General features: G+C 36.3%; 1 protein-coding gene across 6 annotated transcripts in view; it reads left to right on the plus strand.

The window, feature by feature from the left end:
* Positions 1-21,519, plus strand: part of scml4 (Scm polycomb group protein like 4) — a 35,977-nt gene extending 14,458 nt beyond the window's left edge. The window contains exons 1-9 of one of the 6 annotated variants that reach the window (XM_067417663.1): positions 316-376; positions 5,900-5,969; positions 6,316-6,542; positions 10,684-10,810; positions 14,534-14,734; positions 15,735-15,935; positions 18,157-18,360; positions 19,224-19,369; positions 20,246-21,519. In XM_067417663.1, coding sequence (XP_067273764.1) covers positions 5,948-5,969; positions 6,316-6,542; positions 10,684-10,810; positions 14,534-14,734; positions 15,735-15,935; positions 18,157-18,360; positions 19,224-19,369; positions 20,246-20,371 — 1,254 coding nt within the window. In that variant the 5' untranslated portion in view covers positions 316-376; positions 5,900-5,947 and the 3' untranslated portion in view covers positions 20,372-21,519. Of the gene's footprint in view, positions 1-315; positions 377-3,510; positions 3,688-5,899; positions 6,031-6,315; positions 6,543-10,683; positions 10,811-14,533; positions 14,735-15,734; positions 15,936-18,156; positions 18,361-19,223; positions 19,370-20,245 lie in introns of those variants that run through there. The other 5 variants (XM_067417661.1, XM_067417662.1, XM_067417664.1 and 2 more) reach the window with 5 other exon arrangements.
* The last annotated feature ends 1,453 nt before the right edge of the window (positions 21,520-22,972 follow it).

A 22,972-nucleotide genomic window follows, 5' to 3' on the forward strand; every position in this document is an offset into this window, starting at 1 on the left:
TTATATCGAGACTTTTCCTGAATCTTATTTCCCTGTCCAGCTAGTGCTTAATCTTTCGCCTGTGTATTTAACAACATTCTCCTGCACAGAGCAAGTCAGCAGATACATGACCACGCTCTCTGTACACTCGCCAGCATGTGATAGTATGAGTGTGTGTGGTATACACGAGCCAGACCCCCACCCTCCCCACCTCCGACTCTACACATTCCCAGCGTTTTTTTGAGGCGGTCGAAAGGCACGGAGGAAGCTTCTTCCAGCTCTGTACAGTGCTAGGACTCAGTCTGTCAGAACAGTGCAGAGGTTCTAACTCCTTTAGTTATCAAGCCAAGAATGGGGAGGTTTTATCCAACTGCACCTCGTGAAAGCATCTGCTTGGGTTCGTCTATGGTTGAAAGTGTGCATTGCATGCATTTCTTGGTTAAAAAAGATACCTTCTCGGTTTCCTCTTGTTTGCCTTATATTGTAGCTTAAAAGGGTTTTCTGATGTGATGGTTTTCATTTGCTCTTAATCTTGGATTTTTTTGTGTTGCTGTTTGTGTTATTAAAATCACTGTTTTTTAGACTCTTATGTAACATTTTGTTTTGACATTTTTATAGTAGTTTACTTATGTCAGAAATGCAAAGTGGTGCACTGTAAAAAAAAATTGGTTGTTTTTTGTTTGTTGTAACTTAAAAAAGTAAGTAACCTGGTTGCCTTAAAATTTTGAGTTTATTGAAATTAAAAATTTGAGTTGTTACAATGAAGGAAATTTGCTTAATAAATAGAAACTCAAAATATTTTTGTATCTGAACCACATAAAATTTTTGATAAATCATGAAAGTAGCACTATTTGGCATGTTTCACTGCATCATCAGAAATAAAACACACAATTACCCAATATGCTTACATAATCTTGTCATAATATTTTAATAAAGGTTGTTGAATCTCAAAAAACTGTCATTGTATTAACTCAAAATTTTAATTATAATGAACTCAAAATGTTAAGGCAACCAGGTAACTTTTTTTCTAAATAATTTTTTACATTGTGGTTGTAGGACTTTTGTGATTCACTAGCCTGGTTAAAACCAGACCATCCTCAGTAGTAACTGAGTTATGGTCTGGTCTGGCAAAGCTTCATAGAAAAATAATTTCCAAAGGGGCGTCACCAACAGATGTTGCTCAAATGCCTTTGGATAGACCTATAACCAATCAGAGCTATGAAAGAAATGACGATTGCAGAGTGATGGAGAAGCATCTGAAACTCTGACAGCAATTCTGTTTGTGATTTCGAGGAAGATTATGCAATGGCTTCCGATGACTTTTGCCGTTGTTGTAAAAGAAATATGATAATAGCTAGTTTCCACCCCCACTCCATCAACAATTTTGCAAAATTTGGAAAACCTAAATACCATCTCAGACCGACTGAAACTTCTCGGATTGATTACTGCTCAGACTACTGAGCAAATTTAAATTTGTCAGAAGTTGTCTGGGTTTTCCCAGGCTAGTGATTTACAATAAATCACCTTCATTTTTAATGAATTTTACATTTTTAAACAATCTAAATTTTAAAAGAGTGTGTTTAACTCTTTCCCTGCCATTGACGGAAATTTCTGTCATTTATGAAACAACGCTTCCACACCATTGACGGAAATTTCTGTCATTTATGAAACAACGCTTCCACACCATTGACGGAAATTTCCAGCTTTCTGTGAAATATTTATTATTAAATCATTATTAAAAATAACGTGATCATCAACATTAAACAGCATATAAATCAAAGCTGCCTATTGTTACTGAATGAAATATCGACCCAGGATGAGGTCTAGGACTGTGAAACTTTGGGGGGTGTTGATTGTCTCGATCTACTTCATCTATGTTTTGATCATCTTTCTGAATCTGGATGTAGTCTTTGACAAAAATGTGATTTTTCTTAAAATGTTGCTTTTTTTATGAAACTAGCATGTTTGTTTAAGCTAGAACTAAGCAGAGGGTCTGTTCTTTTGATATATTGCATGTTCCGAAATTCATACAACAAAATATTCTGGGACCATGAAAATTTTGTGAAAAGATAAAAAATGCTGGCAGTGGCTGGTAACTTAAAAAGAAAATGCTGTCAGGGAAACAGTTAAACTATCAAATTTGAAATCCAGGTCCCACTTTATATTAAATGGCATTAACTACTACTTACATAAAAAAATAAGTGCAATGTACTTTCTGTGTTCATATTGTATTGAAAAAGGTGTATGTGTCAACAGTATAATTATAAATGTAACTACAGAAATTAGATTTTTAGATTGCAGATTATTTATCAAATGTAAGTACAATATAAAAACATGTATGTACACAATAAGTATATTGTATCAAATGATTCATTCAAATGTTAGTGCATAGTAGTTAAGGCCACCTAATATAAAGTGGGTCTGACGTCCTTTTGAATAAGATTATTAATTAACCTGAAATGGACTAAACATTTAAGAGCTGGAGACTATGTATATTTGTTTATTTATTGTTTGTTTGTTAGCCTCTAAAATGCAAACAAACACTTTGCATAATGATTTTATTACTGAAAAGGGTCACTAAATAATATAATGCCACCCTATAAGCTATTAAAACATGTCTGTGCAAAATGTAGCCTACTGATAATTACAAGATTTTTTTTGAATTAGCATACAAATCGTAATTTCAACTATATATATATATATATATATATATATATATATATATATATATATATATATATATATATATATATATAGTTGAAATTACGATTTGTATGCTAATTCAAAAAAATCTTGTAATTATCAGTATCAATATATATATTGCTTTGTTAAATGATGAAATGTTCTTTATTACAGTCTAATTGTTTTTTTTTACAGTATTTTAAATATAAATAAAATAACACGTTGTCTGTATATATATATATATATATATATATATATATATATATATATATATATATATATATATATATATATATGCATTTTTGCAAGGTTAATTATATCTGAAATTGTTTAAACAGAGAGAGAGAGAAAAAAAACATTCCTGTCTAAATTATATGAGAACAACGCATGCAAATTTGTGTCAATTTTTAAGGTTTTTTACATGTTATATTAATGCCTCACTATACTATTTATTATCGTTTAGCATGTGGATTTTAACATACAGGGAGAATCTAAAAAGTAAGTTTTATGCATTTAAAACGTTATTGCCCCAATTCATTTAAAAAATTTTTTTGTAAAACCATTCACCAGCTCTTTAAAATCACTTATTTATTTATTAATTATGCAGTATATTAATGAGTACATATGTAATTAGTAATATATCTATTATTAATAAGCTTAATATTTTTTAAATCGGCAAACAAATTTCAGACAGTCCATTAGCTCTTGGCAGTGGGCACTGCGTTTTGGGAGTCTTCTTGGCTGCTATAAACGCTGCTGTAGTGTAAATTATTCCGCAGGCTCTGCATCAGCATATGACTATGGCAAAGGGAGGATGTTAGGCGCCCAGTTGCCATGACGACAGAAAGGGGACGATGTAGCGACTGCGGAGCGCGCGGTGGTATCGAGAGCGCGCGGTGGAGGCTCTCAGGGCTGGCGGGGGTTTCAGAAGCGGCCGGTCTGTGGAGCGACAGAGGCACGGAAGCGCGTGTGATACGCTATTCTTGACATTGCTGATAACGAATCCGCTCCAGAGCCGAGTGGTCGGTGAGTGCTCATACATTGAAAATGCGTTTGCGTGCCGCTGATTTCGCGGTGAGATTAGAAGATAAGAACGGAAGACCTCGCGCAATGCAACACTGCTCGTAAACATGAACTCGCACACGAGGAACGGTGCTCTATTTTTGACGCTCTATTTTTAATGGCGCGCGCGCGCGCTCTCTCTCTCTCTCAGGCTGCTTTTTGAACGGTTTGCCGTGCACCTGTTCATAAATTCATCGGAATAAGAATAGATGTATGTAGCTGTAGGAAACACAACACAGTGCTTGAGAAATAGATTAATGTAAATGCGCCTGGCTGATGCATATGAGAGAGAGAGAGAGAGAGAGAGAGAGAGAGAGAGAGAGAGAGAGAGAGAGAGAGAGAGAGAGAGAGAGAGAGAGCGCGCAGGTGAGCGGAAATAATCTGATGTTTAGAAAGTGCATAGGAAAATAACTTAGAATTAGGGTCATGCCTATTTATCTTGTAGACAAATTATAATTAAAAGATGAATTTCTTTATATTTCGGCATAATATGTCACATAGCATATGTTATGTGATGTTTGGGTAAATAACTTTATGTATTCTTACTATTTGCTCTTTAGTTTTATGAATGTTTGTCTGGAAAAGCAGATTCATGCCTTTCTTATTACCTCTTAATTTCACAGCCGAGCTTCAGAATGTCTTTTGTCTGTACACACTTCGCATATTGCATGGCATATTTACTGCACCCCTTTAAAAAAACTGATAATGAAAGTAGCATGCTATGTGTATTCAATTTCAGAAGATTATAATGTACCATGATATATATATATATATATATATATATATATATATATATATATATATATATATATATATATATATATAAATAACATTAAAATAAAGTAAAATCAACAAAATTGAATCAACGTAATTTATTGTTGTTATTATTATAATTGTAGTTATGAGATAAAAATGTGTCCTACTATTTTTATTATCATAAATAAATCCAATTTTTTTTATTTCACCTCAAAAGGTCTAGGTTCTGCGGAGTTCCAGGGAATACTTAGTTAAAAAGGAAGGATGAGAGAGGAGGAGAGCAGGGGAAGCCGTCTGTCAGGGCTGATCTTGAGGCCAGGCGCCACAGCTGGAGGGGGAGGGGATGAGAGTGAATGAGGGCTGGGGGAGGGGGACTGACACAGAGAGAGAGAGAGAGAGAGAGAGAGAGAGAGAGAGAGAGAGAGAGAGAGAGAGAGAGAGAGAGAGAGAGAGAGAGAGAGAGAGAGAGAGAGAGAGAGAGAGAGAGAGAGTTGGAAGAGCAGAGGATAGTGAAGATGCTTTTATGTGGCACAGTGTCTGTTTCTTCCTTCCACAGTCTGCACAGCGTAAGCCACCTCACAGCTTTTGTTCTTCAAATAATTCCAGCCCAGTTCGTTGACAATTTCATATCTGTATGGTTTGAGAATGGTTTTAATTAAATAAATATAGAAGTTCCTTTGTGTAAATATGGAAATGTTTTATATATTTTTTGCATTGTTTATTTATATTAGTATTTTTTCCTAGAACAGCAGCTAGTTTGCAGGTTGCAGTGTCATGGTCATATGTTTGAGTTAAACTTCTAGTGTTGTTAGTTTTGTTTTCTCAAAATGAACATGTGAAGGCATCGACTGTAATTTGAATTCATACTGTTTTATTTTGCTTGGTTTGATTTTTATTTTCAGTGAATTAAATTAAATTGAAATTGCAGGGTTCCAGTGGTCATGGAAAGCCTATACTTTAAATATCAGGGAATCTTAAAATTAGACATGGAAAAGCCATTGAAATGAATTTATTATTTTCTAGTTATGCCCATTTCTAAACTATTTTAGCAGCTTATAATAATGATATATTATATTTTCTATTTATCAATTGCTGTATTTATGCTAAGTTAAAATTTTCATTAGCTAAAATTGTTATATTTGTATACATTTTTCAGTTGCCTTTTATTTGAGAGTATATGTTTACTTTAGAAAGTGGGCAATACAAGGTAACTACTTAGTTTAAGGTTAGGTTTAGGGGTTGGCTCAGGGTTAGTACTTTAAACAGTTATTATAAATACTGTAATAGTACCTAAGGAACAGGACTGTAAAATAAAATGATTCTATTTTTTCATCATCTTGTACTATTTGTTAATTTCTATTCTTTTTAAAAAATTTCATCAGGTAAAATTGCTATATTATATTATTTTTTTTTCTTTCAGATTACTAAAATTATCCAGTAATCACGAATGACTGACGAGTGAAAAATCATGGAAATTCATTGGTCGAAAGGTCTGGGAACCCAAAATTTCTTACTGACTACACAGATTTGTGTGTGTGCGTGTTGTAGTTGGTGAGTGCGTTGGAGAGTTAAATAATGAATTGATGGTTGGGAGTAACAAGAGTTGTGGTTTGCGTCTTTGTTGCTGTTAATAACTGTGAATTATCAAATGAAACCCAAACCAGAAAGTTCACATAGTAGACATGTGTACTCACATGATGCAGTTGACAGTATACATGTCAGTATGTTTTACATACAGTCAAAAGAAACAATCACCGTATAGTTTTAAAAATGATTAAATATCACTGTTAATGCAGTTCAACATTCTGACATTGACATTGTGGTGTTCTCTCTCAGGTCTGATGAGTATTCCTGCTCCTGCATCAGTTCAGTCAGGGGGTGGAGATATGCAATCACCTGGGGCCATTAGCCCTTCCTTCCTCCCGCCCCCAAGTGGAAAAATTCCTGGTCGCAAGAGGGGTCGCCCACCCCTGAAGAGGCACCCGGAATATCAGAGTCGCTATCCAGAATCCCTTCCACCCATTAAAGTGCCTAAGAAAAGAGGGAGGAAGCCTGGCTTTAAGGTCAGTAAATATCAGAGTAATGTGTGTTTTTTAAAATATGAGTATGCGCTTGTAGGCCTTTCCATTGTTTAAAAGTGTCTGCATAAATGTCATCAAGTGGTGCATTTGAATACATACTGGTACGTGTGTAGCATTTATTTGTATGATTGTTTAGCTAGAGGAGCAGAGTAATGTCTTGTGTGTGTTTGTATATAGGTAGGCTCGTCTGATGTTGACTGTATGCGAGAAGGAGGGGAGAAGGTAGTTGTTCTTTGACTGATGTATCTGCAGTCTGCTGCTGCTGAGTTATTTTTAGCCATGTGCCTGAGCACAGGCCTCATGATGTCTCTGCTGCTGAGCAGCTACACACACTGCCACAATGTGTGTACATGTTAGGAGATTTGCAGTAAACATCCTTGCAAAACTTTGAAATAAAAAAGACAAATTTGCTATCGAATGTACACTGATGAGCCAAACCATTATGACCACCCGCCTGATATGCTGTTGGTCCTCCGTGTGCTGCCAAAACAGTCCCGACCCACCGAGGCATGAGCCGCGTTTCCACTATCACTCCCGGGGCTTGATTATTAGCCCAGCCCGACCCGATGAAAGCCCTGGCTTAAACTGGCCCGACAGTGGAGATGCAGTTATGGACTCTGCAAGACCCCTGAAGTTGTCCTGTGGTATCTGGCACCAAGATTCTTCAGGTCATGTTGGTTGTCAGGTGTCCAGCACATCCCACAGATGCTCAATAGGTGATTTTTGTTTTGGGAAACTCCAGAAAATGTTCTCAAAATGTACTATGCTGGTAATAGCTCGGTCATTTTTTGTTAGATTGAAAAAAAAAACATACATCATTTAGAATTTTTTTTTTTTATAGAGAATTTTTGAAAATGTCAAAAAAACACTTTTATGATTTTCCACTTTTTCTACTTTAGTTAGTGTGTAATGTTGCTGTTTGCAGGAAAAAAAAAACATCTGCAAGGTTACAAAGCTCAAAGTTCACTCCAAAGAGAGATATTTTATTTAACACAATCCACTTTCCAAGAACTACAACGAAGAACATTTTATTAAATCGCGCTAAAACGCAGTTTTTTTCTAATCTAATCTCAAAGAACCATCATAGTCCAAAAGTCTTATTCTGTGTAATAATAGTCTTAAATCCTGTATAACACACTGTTGTTTGATAATTCTGGGAGGGCTTGTAAAAACTTTTGAATGTTTTTATGGATAAATTTACTACTATTAGAGCTAGTGTATCTCTAATCCTGTCCTGGATCCTGGCTATCCTTTAGCCCCTCCTGATTTACTTACTGCTGGCCAACTAGCTATGCCTGAGTCTGTTACATCATTTTATCTGTTAGAATTTATTCATCACCTGAAACCAGCCTTCTGCTCTTGTGATGTTATTAACAAAAAAAATACATTTCAATCTAGTTTTAGGTCTCTGCACAGCACTGAAACTGCCCATCTCAAAATAACAAATGATTTGTTGATATGTAGATGAAGGGAACTTCTTGATCTAAGCGCAGCATTTGATACGGTGGATCACAGGATTCTTGATCACAGGACCGCTTGAATCAGTGGGGGATATCAGGGAGCATGCTCTAAAGTGGTTGTCTTCCTACTTACATGAAAGTAAGTGGAACTAGAGAACTCTATATCATCCTCTCAGCCTGTCCAATCAGGGGTTCTTCAGGGTTCATGACTTTGCCCAGTCCTGTTTTCCTTATATATGCTCCCACTGGGATTAATCTGGCATATCATTGTTATGCAGATGACACCCAGCTGTATCTACTTCTGAAATGTGATGAGGACTCCAAACTAACATTATTACTTGATTGCCTGGATAAAATAAATGTTTGGATGGCTCTAGTTTTTTTGCAGCTTAATGGGTTCAGAATCAGAATGGAAAGTGGTAATCTTCTGTCTATCGAAGGTGACCAAAAAGCTTGCACTTCCCCATGGCCCTCTAGCCACTAATGTCAACATGCAAGCGAGGAAACTTGGGGTGATATTTGATTCAGAGCTGAAATTTGATAGACAAATTAATGCTGTGATTAAAGGTAGTTTTTTTTCAACTGAGAGGCATTGCCAAATTAAAGAGCTTTATGAATTATAAAGATATGGAGACTGTGATTCATACTTTTATTTCATCCAGACTGGATTATTGCAAATCTTTATGTCTGGGGCTGTCTAAAAATGTGCTTGCTTTGTTGCAATTGCTGCAAAACGCAGCAGCCAGACTGCTGACTGGCACAAGGAAATGCTCTAGTGTATCTCCGGTGCTGGCTTCTCTGCACTGGCTTCCTGTTGATTTTAGAGTGCAATATAAGGTCTTGTTAATGGTTTGTAAAGGTTTGCATGGACTTGCTCCAGAGTATATTTCAAGCCTGTTACATCACTGTGCTGCTAGACCTTTAAGTCCCCTTCTTAATGTTCCTAAATCACGGTTGAACACAAAAGGAGATCATGCCCACTCTGTGGCAGCGCCATGCCTCTGGAATAGTCTTCCTCTACATTTTAGATCCTGTGACTCGTCTGAATGTTTTACTCTACTCTATTGCTTACAACTGCCCTTAGGGGTTTGGAGTCTGAGTAGTGATCTGTATTGGGTGTATTGTTAATTTGTATTTGTCTTTTTGGTAATGTTGTTTTTTAAAGTGCTATAGCAATAAATCTTGATTGATTGATTGATTGATTGATTTATTGATTGATTTGTTTGGACTACCACACAATCTTACGGTTGAGCTGCATTAGAAGCAGACAGTTGATGCTTTGTCAAAGAGACACTATTTTTTCCAAACGTTTCCAAAACTCCAAACTCTTCTTAAGGCTATAGAGAGTGGTTAAAGTTCCTGAAGCACTGTTCCTGAAAATCATAACCCCGATGTTGATCTGTGCGCTGCACATTTTATGGAGAACAGCTTGTTTTCTCACTTTTGTAAGGCGGTTCATCGCTCTTTAGAAAAATTAAACATGGTTTTGTGATCAATTCATGTTTGTATTACCAGTATTAGTTTTTCCACAAATATCATGATTAAATGGTGGATAACATTAGCCTGACAAGCCAGACCCACATCAAGATGTTTGGTCTGGAAACTCACCATAGACAGGGCTCAATCCGAGGGGTGGGATAAACGGTTGTCTTTCAAACTCCCTCTGCACGCGATAGGATAGCGCTACCACCAACCAGAGCAACGAAGGTGAAGCAGAGCTCGTTGACAGATTAAACATTCACCGTATCTGGTCGGCAAAACTCCGAACACATCTTCCCTTTTTAAGAATGACTTCAGTGCCGTTCTTTGTTCTTTTCTCAGAGAAAAGCTTAACTCCAAGTCTTCCAGAGTCGCGGTCAAAGCTGATTCGAAAGACCGCCGCCGTTCGCCAGTTTCTGTGTTTACTATAAGCACGCAAACGCAACTCGGCCGTCGTCATTATGGCCCCGCCCTCCGACTCTATACACAATGTGATTGGCCCGTCCAGATTGTGAGGAATACAGCTCAGAAGGGTATTGAGATTTCCTAGACGACACTTGCGGGCAGATTAAATTTGCTGCCGCTAGGGTGCGTCTAGATTTCTAGGCTAGGATAACATTGTATCTATATGTATGATTACAAAAAAACAATCCACTCTAAAATATGTGCTGTCAGGGTCTTGGGCTTGAATTAGTTTGAAATCGATATTATCAGTTATTACATTAGAGAAATTTAGATTAACTCTCAGTTGGATATTTCCGGAACACGCGCTAAGTGGTGGCCATCACAACACCAGCTAACCAATCACAGCACATTTCATATTTCGTAAGAAGGGGCTTCACTGCACTAAGTAGATAGCTGCTTTTATAATGTAAAATATGTGACAAATAATGTGCTTTGTGAACAATCAAGCATGAAAACTGTGACAAGCAGGGCGAGCCTGGTGGCATGATTGCAGATGAGCTTCACCTGGACCTCACACCGGGCTTGAACCCTCTCATGGCTCTTGCCCATCCTGCTTGTCACAAAAACATTTTCTAATACCCCCCAAAAACAAAATCAAGATTTCATAAAAGAGCATAATATGACCCCTTTTAATAATAATACAAAAATGATACATATCTTAAAATACTTTTATTAGTTAAATATATAATAATAATAATAAAATATTATTTTTTTCCCAGCTGAAGTCTCGCTTGATGACGCCCCTGGCTATCTCTCCTCCCAGCAGCACCCCAGAGCCAGACATGAGCTCAATCCCCCAGGACGCTGCTACTATCCCCCACTCTGCCACCCCACAGGTCCTCACAGGTAATGAACACACACATCCTTTTCATCCAGTTTTACTATCTGCAGTCTGAAGTGCAGCCATGCGGTTCCCAGAAACTAGTAACCAGGTCTAAGTATTAAGGGAATAATAAAATGTGAGCATAAGAAAAATCACTGTCCTCAGAGGAGTCACATTATGACTCAGTGCCGTCTTATTCTCTTTTAGTAGCCAGTAGGGACTGTAAATGTACCCATATATCAGAATTATGATAACTGTTTATTTTTTATCTAAATTATATGATGGGATGTCTCATGGGTGAGAGAAGTCAACGAACACTTTCTTTCTAATAACAAGACCAGATATTTTTCCTTATCTATTATTTAAAGGGTTAGTTCACCCAAAAAATTAACATTAATTTACTCTCCATCAAGTTGTTCCAAACCTGTGTGAATTTATTTCTTCTGCTGAGAACAAAACAAGATATTTTGAAGAGTATGGTTAACCAAATAGTTGAAAAAATGATGGAGGTCAATGAGGTTCATCAGCTATTTGGTTTCCAACAGTTTTCAAAATATCTTCTTTTGTTTTCAGCAGGAGAAAGAAATTCATACAGGTTTGGAACATAGTAAGGACAGAATTTTCATTTTTGGGTGAACTATCTATTCTAATTTTTTTTGTTGTTGACTTTTTGGTTTCGTTTTTACTCATTCGCCGTGCTTTTCTTATCTTACAGAAAGTTCTTTAAAATTCAATACTCCCTTTAAATTTATTGAAGAAATGTATTTCCACAGTATACAATACCAGTCAAAAGTTTAAGTACGATTCTGTATGATTTTTAAAAAAGTTTTTGAAGAAGTCTATTATTCACACCAAAGCTGCTTTTATTAGATTCACAATACAGTAATATTGTAAATTAGTATTATAATTTAACACTGTTTGTATTTGAATGTATTTTAAAATGTGTTTCTTCCTGTTATTACTGAGCTGAATATGCTATTTGTCTCAAGAAACATTTCTTATCATTATCAATGTTGAAAACCGCTGTTTAATATTTTTGTGCAAATTGTCATGCATTTTTTTCCAATATACTTTTGATCAGCTGCTTGTCTGTGCAAGTAGAAATTAAGCATGCAAATATTGTTGTGTTAGTTGTGATAAGACTTCAGTCATAGATCTGTCAGGCCTAAACTCAATACGTATGAATGTAGCCTGTAAAGATTTCATACGGCACAGACACACTCAATCTTTGGGGTCAGGACCCTTAAGTCCATAAGATCTGCCCACCAATTTGGTAATAACATCCATGGGAAGGAAAGGGAAGAGAGAAAGTAGTTACAGCTCTTATTTTAAAGGTTAATAGATGTGAAATTCTCAAGGGACATTATTGAGGGACCTGACTGCTCTAGCCTTAGAGGCATTATTATCCAATTTATCTCTTCATTACAATGGTGAGATCAGTTCTGTTCTGGTATATTGCCTTCTTAGTGAAATAAATCGTGCTATTTAAAAAATACGAGCTTCAGATCACAACTATAGCAATGCGTAAATTCAATTCTGCCTTTCAAAATGAATGGAGACTGCATCTCAATGCTATTCATGGTCTACTTTAAACATGAGAAGTTGTGACGGTATGGCTGAACTCTATCTTGAGTTCTCAAAGCTTAATCCGTTTGCTGTAGGGAGCAGTTGCTGAACAAGAGGCTTTTGTCTGCCCACCAGGTTTCTAGACTTTAATTCTTTGTGCAGTGGAAAAGTCATGCTCTCTTTTGGTCCCTCTCCTGTATTTCAAAAACCATGTTCATTTTGTCCAGATTCATGCCTTCATATGTTTGACACCAGCATTTTGCCTTTGATTCTTTTAAAAACATTTTTTGACAAAGCATCTAAGTGCTCGCAAACCTGCGTTCCGATGTGAGTGATGTATGTTGTGGGTGTTACCGAGGGAGTTGTTGTACAGGTCATGACCTTAATGACCCGAGGTCATTGTCAACAGCTTTGGTGTTTTGTTTTATCCTGAAATGTGTTCGTATGTGCATACTTGCAATTCAATTATATTGCCTTTCCTGAGTGTGCTAAATCTGTAAGCCTACATGTCATGTCAGTGATCTTGCTATCAGTTATCTATTTTAAACTTTGTGTGTCATCTCACATACTTGCTGTTCATTGACTTTATCCCGTTACTCATTCTCAAACAGGCTACTTCTTGCAATTATTTTAGGGGAGTGTTTGTGTGCATTCAGTGTGTGTGTCTGACTCCTGGTCATGGTGCTTTTAGATGACAGACGACGAAGGAAATCCCTCAGCATGGCAATCTGTCAGATTAAAGCATCCGCATGCTGCAGACGAGCGAGGGAAGTCAGTGGGGACAGATTGTGTGGGAGGAAGTGGGAGGGGGGCGAGTGATTGGTGGATTCCTGCACACACTGCTCTCTCGCTCTTTTTCCTGCTCTCTGTTTATTTCTTCTATGTTTCTGTAACCTGTATTGTTTTTGTTAAGATAAATCGTTCATGCTAGTATTTTTCCTCGTTTGTAAGTCACTTGGGATAAATAAATGCACAGAAATGTTTTCTATTGAAGGGGGTTTGTTTTATTTAGGGTAATCAAAAATTGATTGGCTCCGGTTGGCTCATAAAACCGCAGATGCTTTTAGGTGTGATTTACAGTCTGATTTCGTTTAAAGACATTATTTTAAGATAAGGAGATGGTGTATAATTGTCTGTTTGGGTATTTCTTAGATATTAAATTAATTTCTCCCTTCCTGGCCTCTGGAAATGATCTATATTGTAAATGTGGCCTCAAATGTTTCCTTGACAAATATTTGAGGATGAAGTACTGTGTGCACTGCCTATGTGTATGTTTCTTCCCCAGTTCCAGATTAAACTGCATGTTTGAGCTGTTTTAACTGAAAGCAACTTGCATGGATGTATCTTAAAATATGTCAGTGACATTTATAAAAGCTACTTACATGTCCTAATTGAACTAAGGCCTAATCCTGGCTTAATCTAAGCCCTGTCTGTGAAACCGTGCCATTGTCTTTAAAGATCAGGGTTTAATTTTGGATTATTATGGTGAAACGTTGTTGCTATTTATTTTGCTGCATGTACGTTTTCTGCATTTGCTTTTAAAGTTACTGATTGTTACACTTAAAGGGATAGTTCACCCAAAAATAAAAATTCTGTCATCAGTTACTCCCCTTCAAGTTGTTCCAAATCTGTATGAGTTTCTTTGTTCTGCTAAACACAAAAATATTCATTTGGAAAAAGTTTGTAATAAAGCAGAGAGAACAACCATTCACTACCATAGTAGGGGAAAATACTATGGTAGTGAATGGTTGTTCTCTCTTCTTTGTTACAAACATACTTTAAAATATATATTTTTTGTGTAAAGCAGAACAAAGAAACTCATACAGATTTGGAACAACTTGTAAATTATGACATACTTTTCATTTTTGGGTGAACTATCCCTTTAAGCAAACAGTATAAACTTAATACAAAAACTATTAAAAGCAAGAGCAGAACAAAACCAACAATATACTCACAATATCATTGCAATTAAACTGTCTTGTTGATTGTTGGTTTGCTAATTTTTTGTTTCTCTAAGATAGTCAGACAATGACCTTAACATGAACTGATAATACAATTTGCAAACACAGCAGTTCCATATTGAGCTTATTCCATTATAATGCATGCTTAAAGCAGAGTGTGCTAATTTGACACATTTTGGTGTTAAATCTCTCTTTCTCTCTCTGTCCATCTTTTTCTAGTGTGTATCTACGTGAATAAGCAGGTGAACACGGGTCCTAATCTGGACAGGCAGAAGGTGCTGCAGCTGCCGGATCACTTGGGTCCCGCCAGACCCTCTGTGGTGCTGCAGCAGGCGGTGCAGGGATGCATCGACAGCGCGTTTCAACAGAAAGCCGTCTTCACCTTACTCACCGAAGGCTATGGAGGAGAAAAGATCTCAGGTTCATTCTCAAATTAACGTGCCACCATTTTGATTCTCATTCTGCATTCTGCAGTCCATTGTATGTGGACATTGTATACTTTATGTGCACTACACTGTAATTTTTTTTTGTTGGTTTAATTTTTAAAAAGTAAGTAACCTGGTTGCCTTAAAATTTTGAGTTTATTGAAATAAAACATTTGAGTTGATATAATGAAGAAAATTTGTTTAATAAACAGACACTCAAAATATTATTGTATCTGAACCACATAAAAAATTTGATAAATCATTTTTTTAATCAGAAATAAAAAACACACAATTACCCAATATGCTTACAAAATCTTTAAATAATATTTTAATAAAGGTTGTCGAATCTCAAAAAATGTTCATTGTATTGACTCAAAATTTTAATTTCAATGAACTCAACTTTTTTTCTAAATAATTTTTTACAGTGTACCATTGTAAAGCCAGTACGACTATTTGAAAGAAATTAATACTTTTATTCTGCAAGGATGCATTAAATTGATCAAAAGTGGCATTAAGTGACATTTTAAGATTTATATTTGAAATAAATAGCAATGTATTAGAATATTGAACAGCACAACTGTTTTCAACATCAATGCAATACAAGAATGATTTCTGAAGGATCATGTGACACTCAAGACTGGGGTAATGGCTGCTTAAAATTCAGCTTTGCCATCAGAGGAATAAATCATATTTTAAAATAAAAATGTTTAATTGATTTAATTGTTTAATTTGAATTGATGTGACTGAAATGTGACTTGGAAATTGTACATATTATATTTTATATTTTTATATATTATATATTTGTATATACTGTAAAGGTATGAATGTATGTATATAAGTGAACACTGAGACATATTACTGAATTACATGTACTTGCCATATAATTATTTTGTGAAGCTACTTGTAATTGTGCAAAATAAAGTCTTACTGTAACGGTATTTACAATAATGTGCAATTTACTTGAATTTAAACACGTCTTTCTTTCTCCTCATCAGCCACCTTTGATGGTAAACAGCATCTGTTGAGTTTGCCAGTGGTCAACAGTGTAGGTTATGTTTTGCGCTTCCTCAAGAAGTTGTGCCGAAGCCTGATGTGTGAGAACCTCTTCAGTGACCAGCCAATCGCTCCTTCATCGTCCCCCTCCTCCTCTTCCTCATTCCACAATGAAAAGCACTCAGACGGACAGCCCAAGTCAAGTGCGTGCTCATCAAGTTCTGTTATTCTACCCTTTTTAAAAATTCTAGAGCTGTATGTCCATCTATCTATACAGCCTGCACAGTAAACTTTTCTATAGTAGGCCATTTTTGTTTTTGTCTCTTTTTGGTTTGGATGTTTTGTAATTTTGCTGTTTGATTGGATCTACACTCTTTTCTGTTGCTGTCCAATTTGCCCTTCTGAAAATGCAGAGGAGGCCAAGCTGAGCTGTTTAAGTGGCAGTGAAAGGTTGAGTGCCTCTGTGAGTGGCCTGTGTTTTGAGTGTTTTGAGTTCTGTTGGCTCCGCCGCTCTCTCTCTGTCTCTCTGTCTCCTTCTCTCTCTCTCCCTCCTCCCCCTCTCTTTTTCCCCTGTGAATGTGGTCTGGGAGCGCTAGAGATTAGAGCATTAACTTCAGTATGACACAATATCATACCGCTCAGCTACACAGGCAAATGTTGTGTTATGACTTAATCCCATGTCAATGGTTAACGCGGTTAAGTGAGGAAAACCTTCTTCAGAGGGAGGCTACGTTACTATGTATATCAGTGTTTCCTACAGACGGCAGTGTTTGCAGTGTCTAACAGCTTTCTGTAATTTATTCTAACTACATAAATATAAAAACAGTGCTATTTCGTAATATCATTTTTAATTTATTGTTTTTTATTTTATTAAAAAAAATGTAGTTTTTCATAATATTTTGTGTCAGACATGACAAAGTATTCTGAGAGTTTGTTCTGAGAGTCAATGAAGAATTCATCAGACAGATTCAATCTCTTAACTGCATTTATGTAATTCACTAAAAAAACTGGCTTTTAAGATTTTTTTAAGACACTAGTCTTTCTGCTAAATGTTTGCTTTTGAATGCAGAAAAACGTAGAAAGATGTGTTTGCTTAGCATTTTATATATACACACACTCACCTAAATGATTATTAGGAACACCTGTTCAATTTCCCATTAAAGCAATGATCTAATCAACCAATCACATGGCAGTTGCTTCAATGCATTAAGGGGTATGGTACTGGTCAAGACAATCTCCTGAACTCCAAACTGAATGTCCGAATGGGAAAGAAAGGTGATTTTAGTGATTTTGAGTGTGGCATGGTTGTTGGTGCCAGACGGGCCGGTCTGAGTATTTCACAATCTGCTCAGTTACAGGGATTTTCACACACAACCATTTCTAGGGTTTACAAAGAATGGTGTGAAAAGGGAAAAACATCCAGTATGCGGCAGTCCTGTGGTCGAAAATGCCTTGTTGATGCCAGAGGTCAGAGGAGAATGGGCCGACTGAATCAAGCTGATAGAAGAGCAACTTTGACTGAAATAACCACACGTTACAACCGAGGGATGCAGCAAAGCATTTGTGAAGCCACAACACGCACAACCTTGAGGCGGATGGGCTACAACAGCAGAAGACCCCACCGGGTACCTCTCATCTCCACTACAAATAGGAAAAAGAGGCTACAATTTGCACAAGCTCACCAAAATTAGACAGTTGAAGACTGGAAAAATGTTGCCTGGTCTGATGAGTCTCGATTATTGTTGAGACATTCAGATGGTAGAGTCAGAATTTGGCGTAAACAGAATGAGAACATGTATCCATCATGCCTTGTTACCTCTGTGCAGGTTGGTGGTGGTGGTGTAATGGTGTGGGGGATGTTTTCTTGGCACACTTTAGGCCCCTTAGTGCCAATTGGGCATCATTTAAATGCCACGGCCTACCCTAGCATTGTTTCTGACCATGTCCATCCCTTTATGACCACAATATACCCATCCTCTGATGGCTACTTTCAGCAGGATAATGCACCATGTCACAAAGCTCGAATCATTTCAAATTGGTTTCTTGAACACGATAATGAGTTCACTGTACTAAAATGGCCCCCACAGTCACCAGATCTCAACCCAATAGAGCATTTTTGGGATGTGGTGGAACGGGAGCTTCGTGCCCTGGATGTGCATCCCACAAATCTCCATCAACTGCAAGATGCTATCCTATCAATATGGGAAAACATTTCTAAAGAATGCTTTCAGTAGCTTGTTGAATCAATGCCACATAGAATTAAGGCAGTTCTGATGGCAAACACAGTATTAGTATGGTGTTCCTAATAAGCCTTTAGGTGAGTGTGTGTGTGTGTGTATATATATATATATATAATGCTGAGCCAAATGACATGCATGCTTTACATGCATTATTTTGCGTAAATTGATTCTTTTTGTGCTGCAGACTCGATGGTGGATGATTACCATGCCGAGTCAATGGACCCAAAGCGCTATTCTGTTGACCCCAGCGACTCTGCCTTTGGAGTGATGTCCTCACCGTACACGGCAAGTAAACCTGCATATGGTTTTCGTTCTGGCCCTGCCTACTCTGGAGGTGTGTGCAGGCAGGCAGCCAGTCCCAGCACATTCCAGGAAGGAAACAGAAGTGGTAAGAAACAGGAAATTTCCACTTATTCACTAAAGCAGCAATAGAGTTTCCTCACTATTTTAAAACTATATTAATCAAATGTGACTTTGGACCGCACAACCAGTCATATAAGTCACACGGGTATATTTGTGGCAATGGCAAACAGTACATTTTATGGGTCAAAATTACTGATTTTTCTTTTATGCCAAAATCATTAGGATATTAAGTAAAGATCATGTTCCATGAAGATATTTTGTAAATTTTCTAAGGTAAATATATAAAAAATGTATTATTAGTATTAATATGCGTTGCTAAGGAGTTAATTTGGACAATTTTTAAAGGCGATTTTCTCAATATGTAGACTTTTTTGCACCCTTTAGATTCCAGATTTTCATGGAATAATTGTATTTCAGCCAAATATGTATAAATCTCAATAAAAAAAAAAAAAAAAAGACCCATATAACGCTTTGTGGTCCAGGTTCACAAATGAGATGTATGCGAGAAGAGATAATAAAAAATGTAAAACGAAATGGAATATAAAGTACCAGTGGTTCTCTGGAGCCTGCTAGGGGGCATCAATATGAAAATGTGAGAAAACATATTTAAAAAAATGTTTTCTCCTTAATCTTGATGTAGTAAGTCACAAATAACTGGAAAAGTGGTCACTGAGGGCCTTGGAGTTAAAACCGTTGAGAACACTACTAAAACTTTTTACTATTTTTACTTTTTTTACCCAGCTAACATACTGCACATAAATGTGTCCAAAATGTGATGCTCATTTGTGTACACTGGTTTTGCACATATAGTGTTGCATATATGAGGTTTCTAGTTTCAACCAAGAATATAATCCTTACCTTGTCTGAACCTGATTTCTCTCTATCTAGCCTACAGTCCATCCCCAGAGGCAGGGGAGGCAAAGCCCCCACCCAGCAAGGATCCCTCCAGGTGGAGCGTAGATGAGGTGGTGTGGTTTATCAAAGATGCAGACCCTCAAGCGCTGGGCCCTCATGTGGATCTCTTCAGAAAACACGTGAGTTTGACTGACACATTTATTTACGAGTGGCAAACAAACACCATGTGTTGAACATGTTGTCAGATAACAAATACCTGTTTAGATAAGGTTAGTTCAGTTTTGAAATGATCAGCTGTGTGCTTCACAACTCCAGAATCAGAATCAGTTCAAGTTCCCATAACCGTTGATATAACCACCTGCACTAAATGTTCAATGGAAAATATTTCAAATCTTTGTACATTGCTCATTTAAAACAGAACTAAAGCATAGTACAATTTAAGACTCTATAATGAAATAGAAATTTTACTCTTATAAATAGGGCCACACAATTAGTCAAATTGGAAACGTATTAAGGCCTTGTCCGTTATTAAAATGCAAAAAAGGCTGTGATTTAATTAATTATGGAAATAAGTCCATCTCTTTTGGGGCTCTGAGTTTGGTGGTTGCATGGTTTATCATGTGATTTGTAATTGGAAAGCACAGCAGGTTCACTTTAGCTTCACATTATGCAATTCGCCACGTTTGCTACAAGTGAAAAAATAGTGGGGGAGATAATAGAGATTATTATTATAATAGAAATAGAGAATGTTATAATATTATCCAAGTAGAAGGGACAGTGTAAGTAGTTCTGTAATCACCATTTGTACCATTACTACTTCACTGCAAAGTTCATCAATATATTTGTTTTTAAGCTGTTTCCGCACTGGACCGCTCACTCCGTTTCTGCTATTGGAATATTTCTTCAAATAAATCTGTCATTTTTGGGCCAGATTTTTGTGTACATGTTCTTCCAACTCAGAATATTCTAATATCTTTAAAAATTAAAACATTGTAAAACATTGTCTCATGTGTACAGTAAGCATTCTGTTGTGGACTTTGTGATTACTTCTTCAGGAGATTGATGGGGACGCTCTTCTTCTCCTGAAGAGTGACATGATCATGAAGTACCTGGGACTCAAACTGGGCCCGGCTCTCAAGCTCTGCTACCACATCGACAAGCTAAAACAGAACAAGTTTTGACCGGTCCCTGCACCTTACAAACACACACACACGCAGATGGAATCACTCACAGTATTTACTCTCACTCTTATTTGGTGTACAGGATGTTTTTATTCCGCATTTTTGGTCATTCAAGGATAAGCACCAGACCATTTTTTTACTTGTGTGGTTTGTCTGCCTGTATAGTGGGACATTTCACTGACCAGAACATTTCCTTGTTCTAATTTTAAGTGTAAAAGCTTTTAATGATTACTTGTTATATGAACACTGCACTAATCAAAAGGCAAGTCATCTCAGCTGCTTTCTAGGATTTGAGTTTTTTGTCCTCAAGCGAGAATGCAGATGAATTATAACTGTAAATCATGCTTCTTCAAATGGACAGTTGTAAAAAACGGATTAGGTCACAAACTGTTTTACAGAGCCATGGACGATGGCGAAAACCCTGTGAACTTCAGCCACCTGCTGGTGAAGTGGAGTCACTGCAACTCTGTGACACTTAACCATCGTTGTAACCAGGAACTATTGATTTTTTTATTTTCAGAGCGCTACTTCGAAGGCCGATAAACTGGGAGATCAGTTGCTAACAGAATTGTGCTTTTGACTGAACAAATACATTTCGCACACAGTCTTGGCAGGGTACAACTACGAACAGTTTTGAATAGACTTTGCAACCAGCAAACAACAGGCACAAATGCAACTCAATTCAGCAATGGACCAGTCATGTCTTTGGAAAACCTCCCAGCCAACCAGAGTCAGAACAACACAGGACGCACTATAAGGCAGTTACTGCAACAGTAAAAAATGGTGCGTTACTAACATAGTAATGCACACCAGGTGCTGTTTCTCAACCAGCAAGTCAAGTTTAACTAAACACAAATATACTGGTATTATATGTTTCATACTGTGGACCAAATACACTGAAAAATCTCATCAGTCCCAAAATGTATTTTCGGAGCAGAGGCCTCATTTAAAATCTGCTCTGATACTACACAAATGTCAGCTTGTGATTTACTTACAAAATATGTAGCACTTTACAATAAGGTTCAATTGATTCAACACATTGGGTATCAACTATACTTTTATCTAGATTAATGATAATTTTTACATGATGCATTTATTTGATCCAACAGTACACTGTGATAGTAAAGACTTGCATTGTTACACAAATATTTTTTATATATATATATATATATATATATATATATATATATATATATATATATATATATATATATATATATACATTCTAGTAACTTTCTACTCATCAAATAATCCTGAAAAATGGTCACTGTTTCCACAAAAGTATTACACAGAACTTTTTTTCAACATTGGTGATAAAAAAAGTGTTTCTTGAGCAGCAAACCAACATATTAGAATTATTTCTGAAGGATCATGTGACTGGAGTAATGAAGCTGAAAAAAATTCAGCTTTACCATCGCAGGAATAAATTACACTAAAATGTATTAAAATAAAAAAACAGTTATTTTACATTTTAATATTTTACAACATTACTTTTTCAATGCTATCAAATAAATGCAACCTTGGTGAACATACCATTAACCTAGATTAATAAATGCTGTAAAAAAAATATTAGTTCAGGATACCTAATGCATTAACAAATGTAAACAAATTGAACTTTATCGTAGCGTCGTCACAAATTTTGTAGACATGTTTCAACCCATTTTTTTAACTTGTGTAAATTTTCTTGATTTCACTAACATTTTGACTGTGTGGATTAGACGTGGATTTTCTTTCATAAATGTACAGTGTATATGTAAACACAAGCTGAGGTACTTTAGAGGTACTTCTCTGATCTTATGTTATTTTAACAGATACATTTTAGCTAGGTTTCAAACAATTACTACAGTTTGCTTTCATGTGTGAAAAAGTGTGAAAAGAGTAATTTTAGTCTCCTGAGGTATTTCAGGAAATCATTTTATTTTATTTTTTGGTTTTGTTGTTGTTGCACAAAAGGCATTCAAAATTACTGTATTGTTTTTTAGGTGAACATAAAGGGTTAGTTCATGAAAAATTAGCGTTCTGTCATAATTTTCTAAACGTGGTGTCATTCCAGTTATTTATGACTGACAAAAAATAAAGTAATTAATGACAGAATTAAAATTTTTGTATAAACTATCCCTTTAAATCTGCTCTGATGATGTCATACATCCCCCAAAGTGGATTACACCCAAGTGTACAACATTTCCGTATCTGCAATCATGTGTAAATATGATAATTTATGTAGTAGTCACAGATGAAATCTACAGTTTCATAAGTTAAAGAGCAAAATGAAGTAAAACAGTTTAGATTCAATCATCTGATGAACACATAGAGCTTTAACATGTAATCAGCTACCAGCTTTGCTGTGCTAGACCTCACTGTTGTACGATCTGCCTCTTAAAGCGACTGCTATGCTAACTTAAGCATCTGTACAGAATCATTGTCTATTATCTTGCAACAGGGAGGCTTTTTGAGTGGTCTGTTTTTTCCCTTTTAATCTTTTTTTTTCAAAAAAATGTTTTCATGTAGCACCAGTAATACCTGGGTAATAGCTTTCTCAATGAAAAGTGTGAGAGGAGAATCGTAAAAAATGTTGGCACCAGAAAGTAATAAAGGGAATTG

Source organism: Pseudorasbora parva, chromosome 15, assembly GCF_024679245.1.
Source record: "Pseudorasbora parva isolate DD20220531a chromosome 15, ASM2467924v1, whole genome shotgun sequence".
Classification (NCBI taxonomy): Eukaryota; Metazoa; Chordata; class Actinopteri; order Cypriniformes; family Gobionidae; genus Pseudorasbora; species Pseudorasbora parva.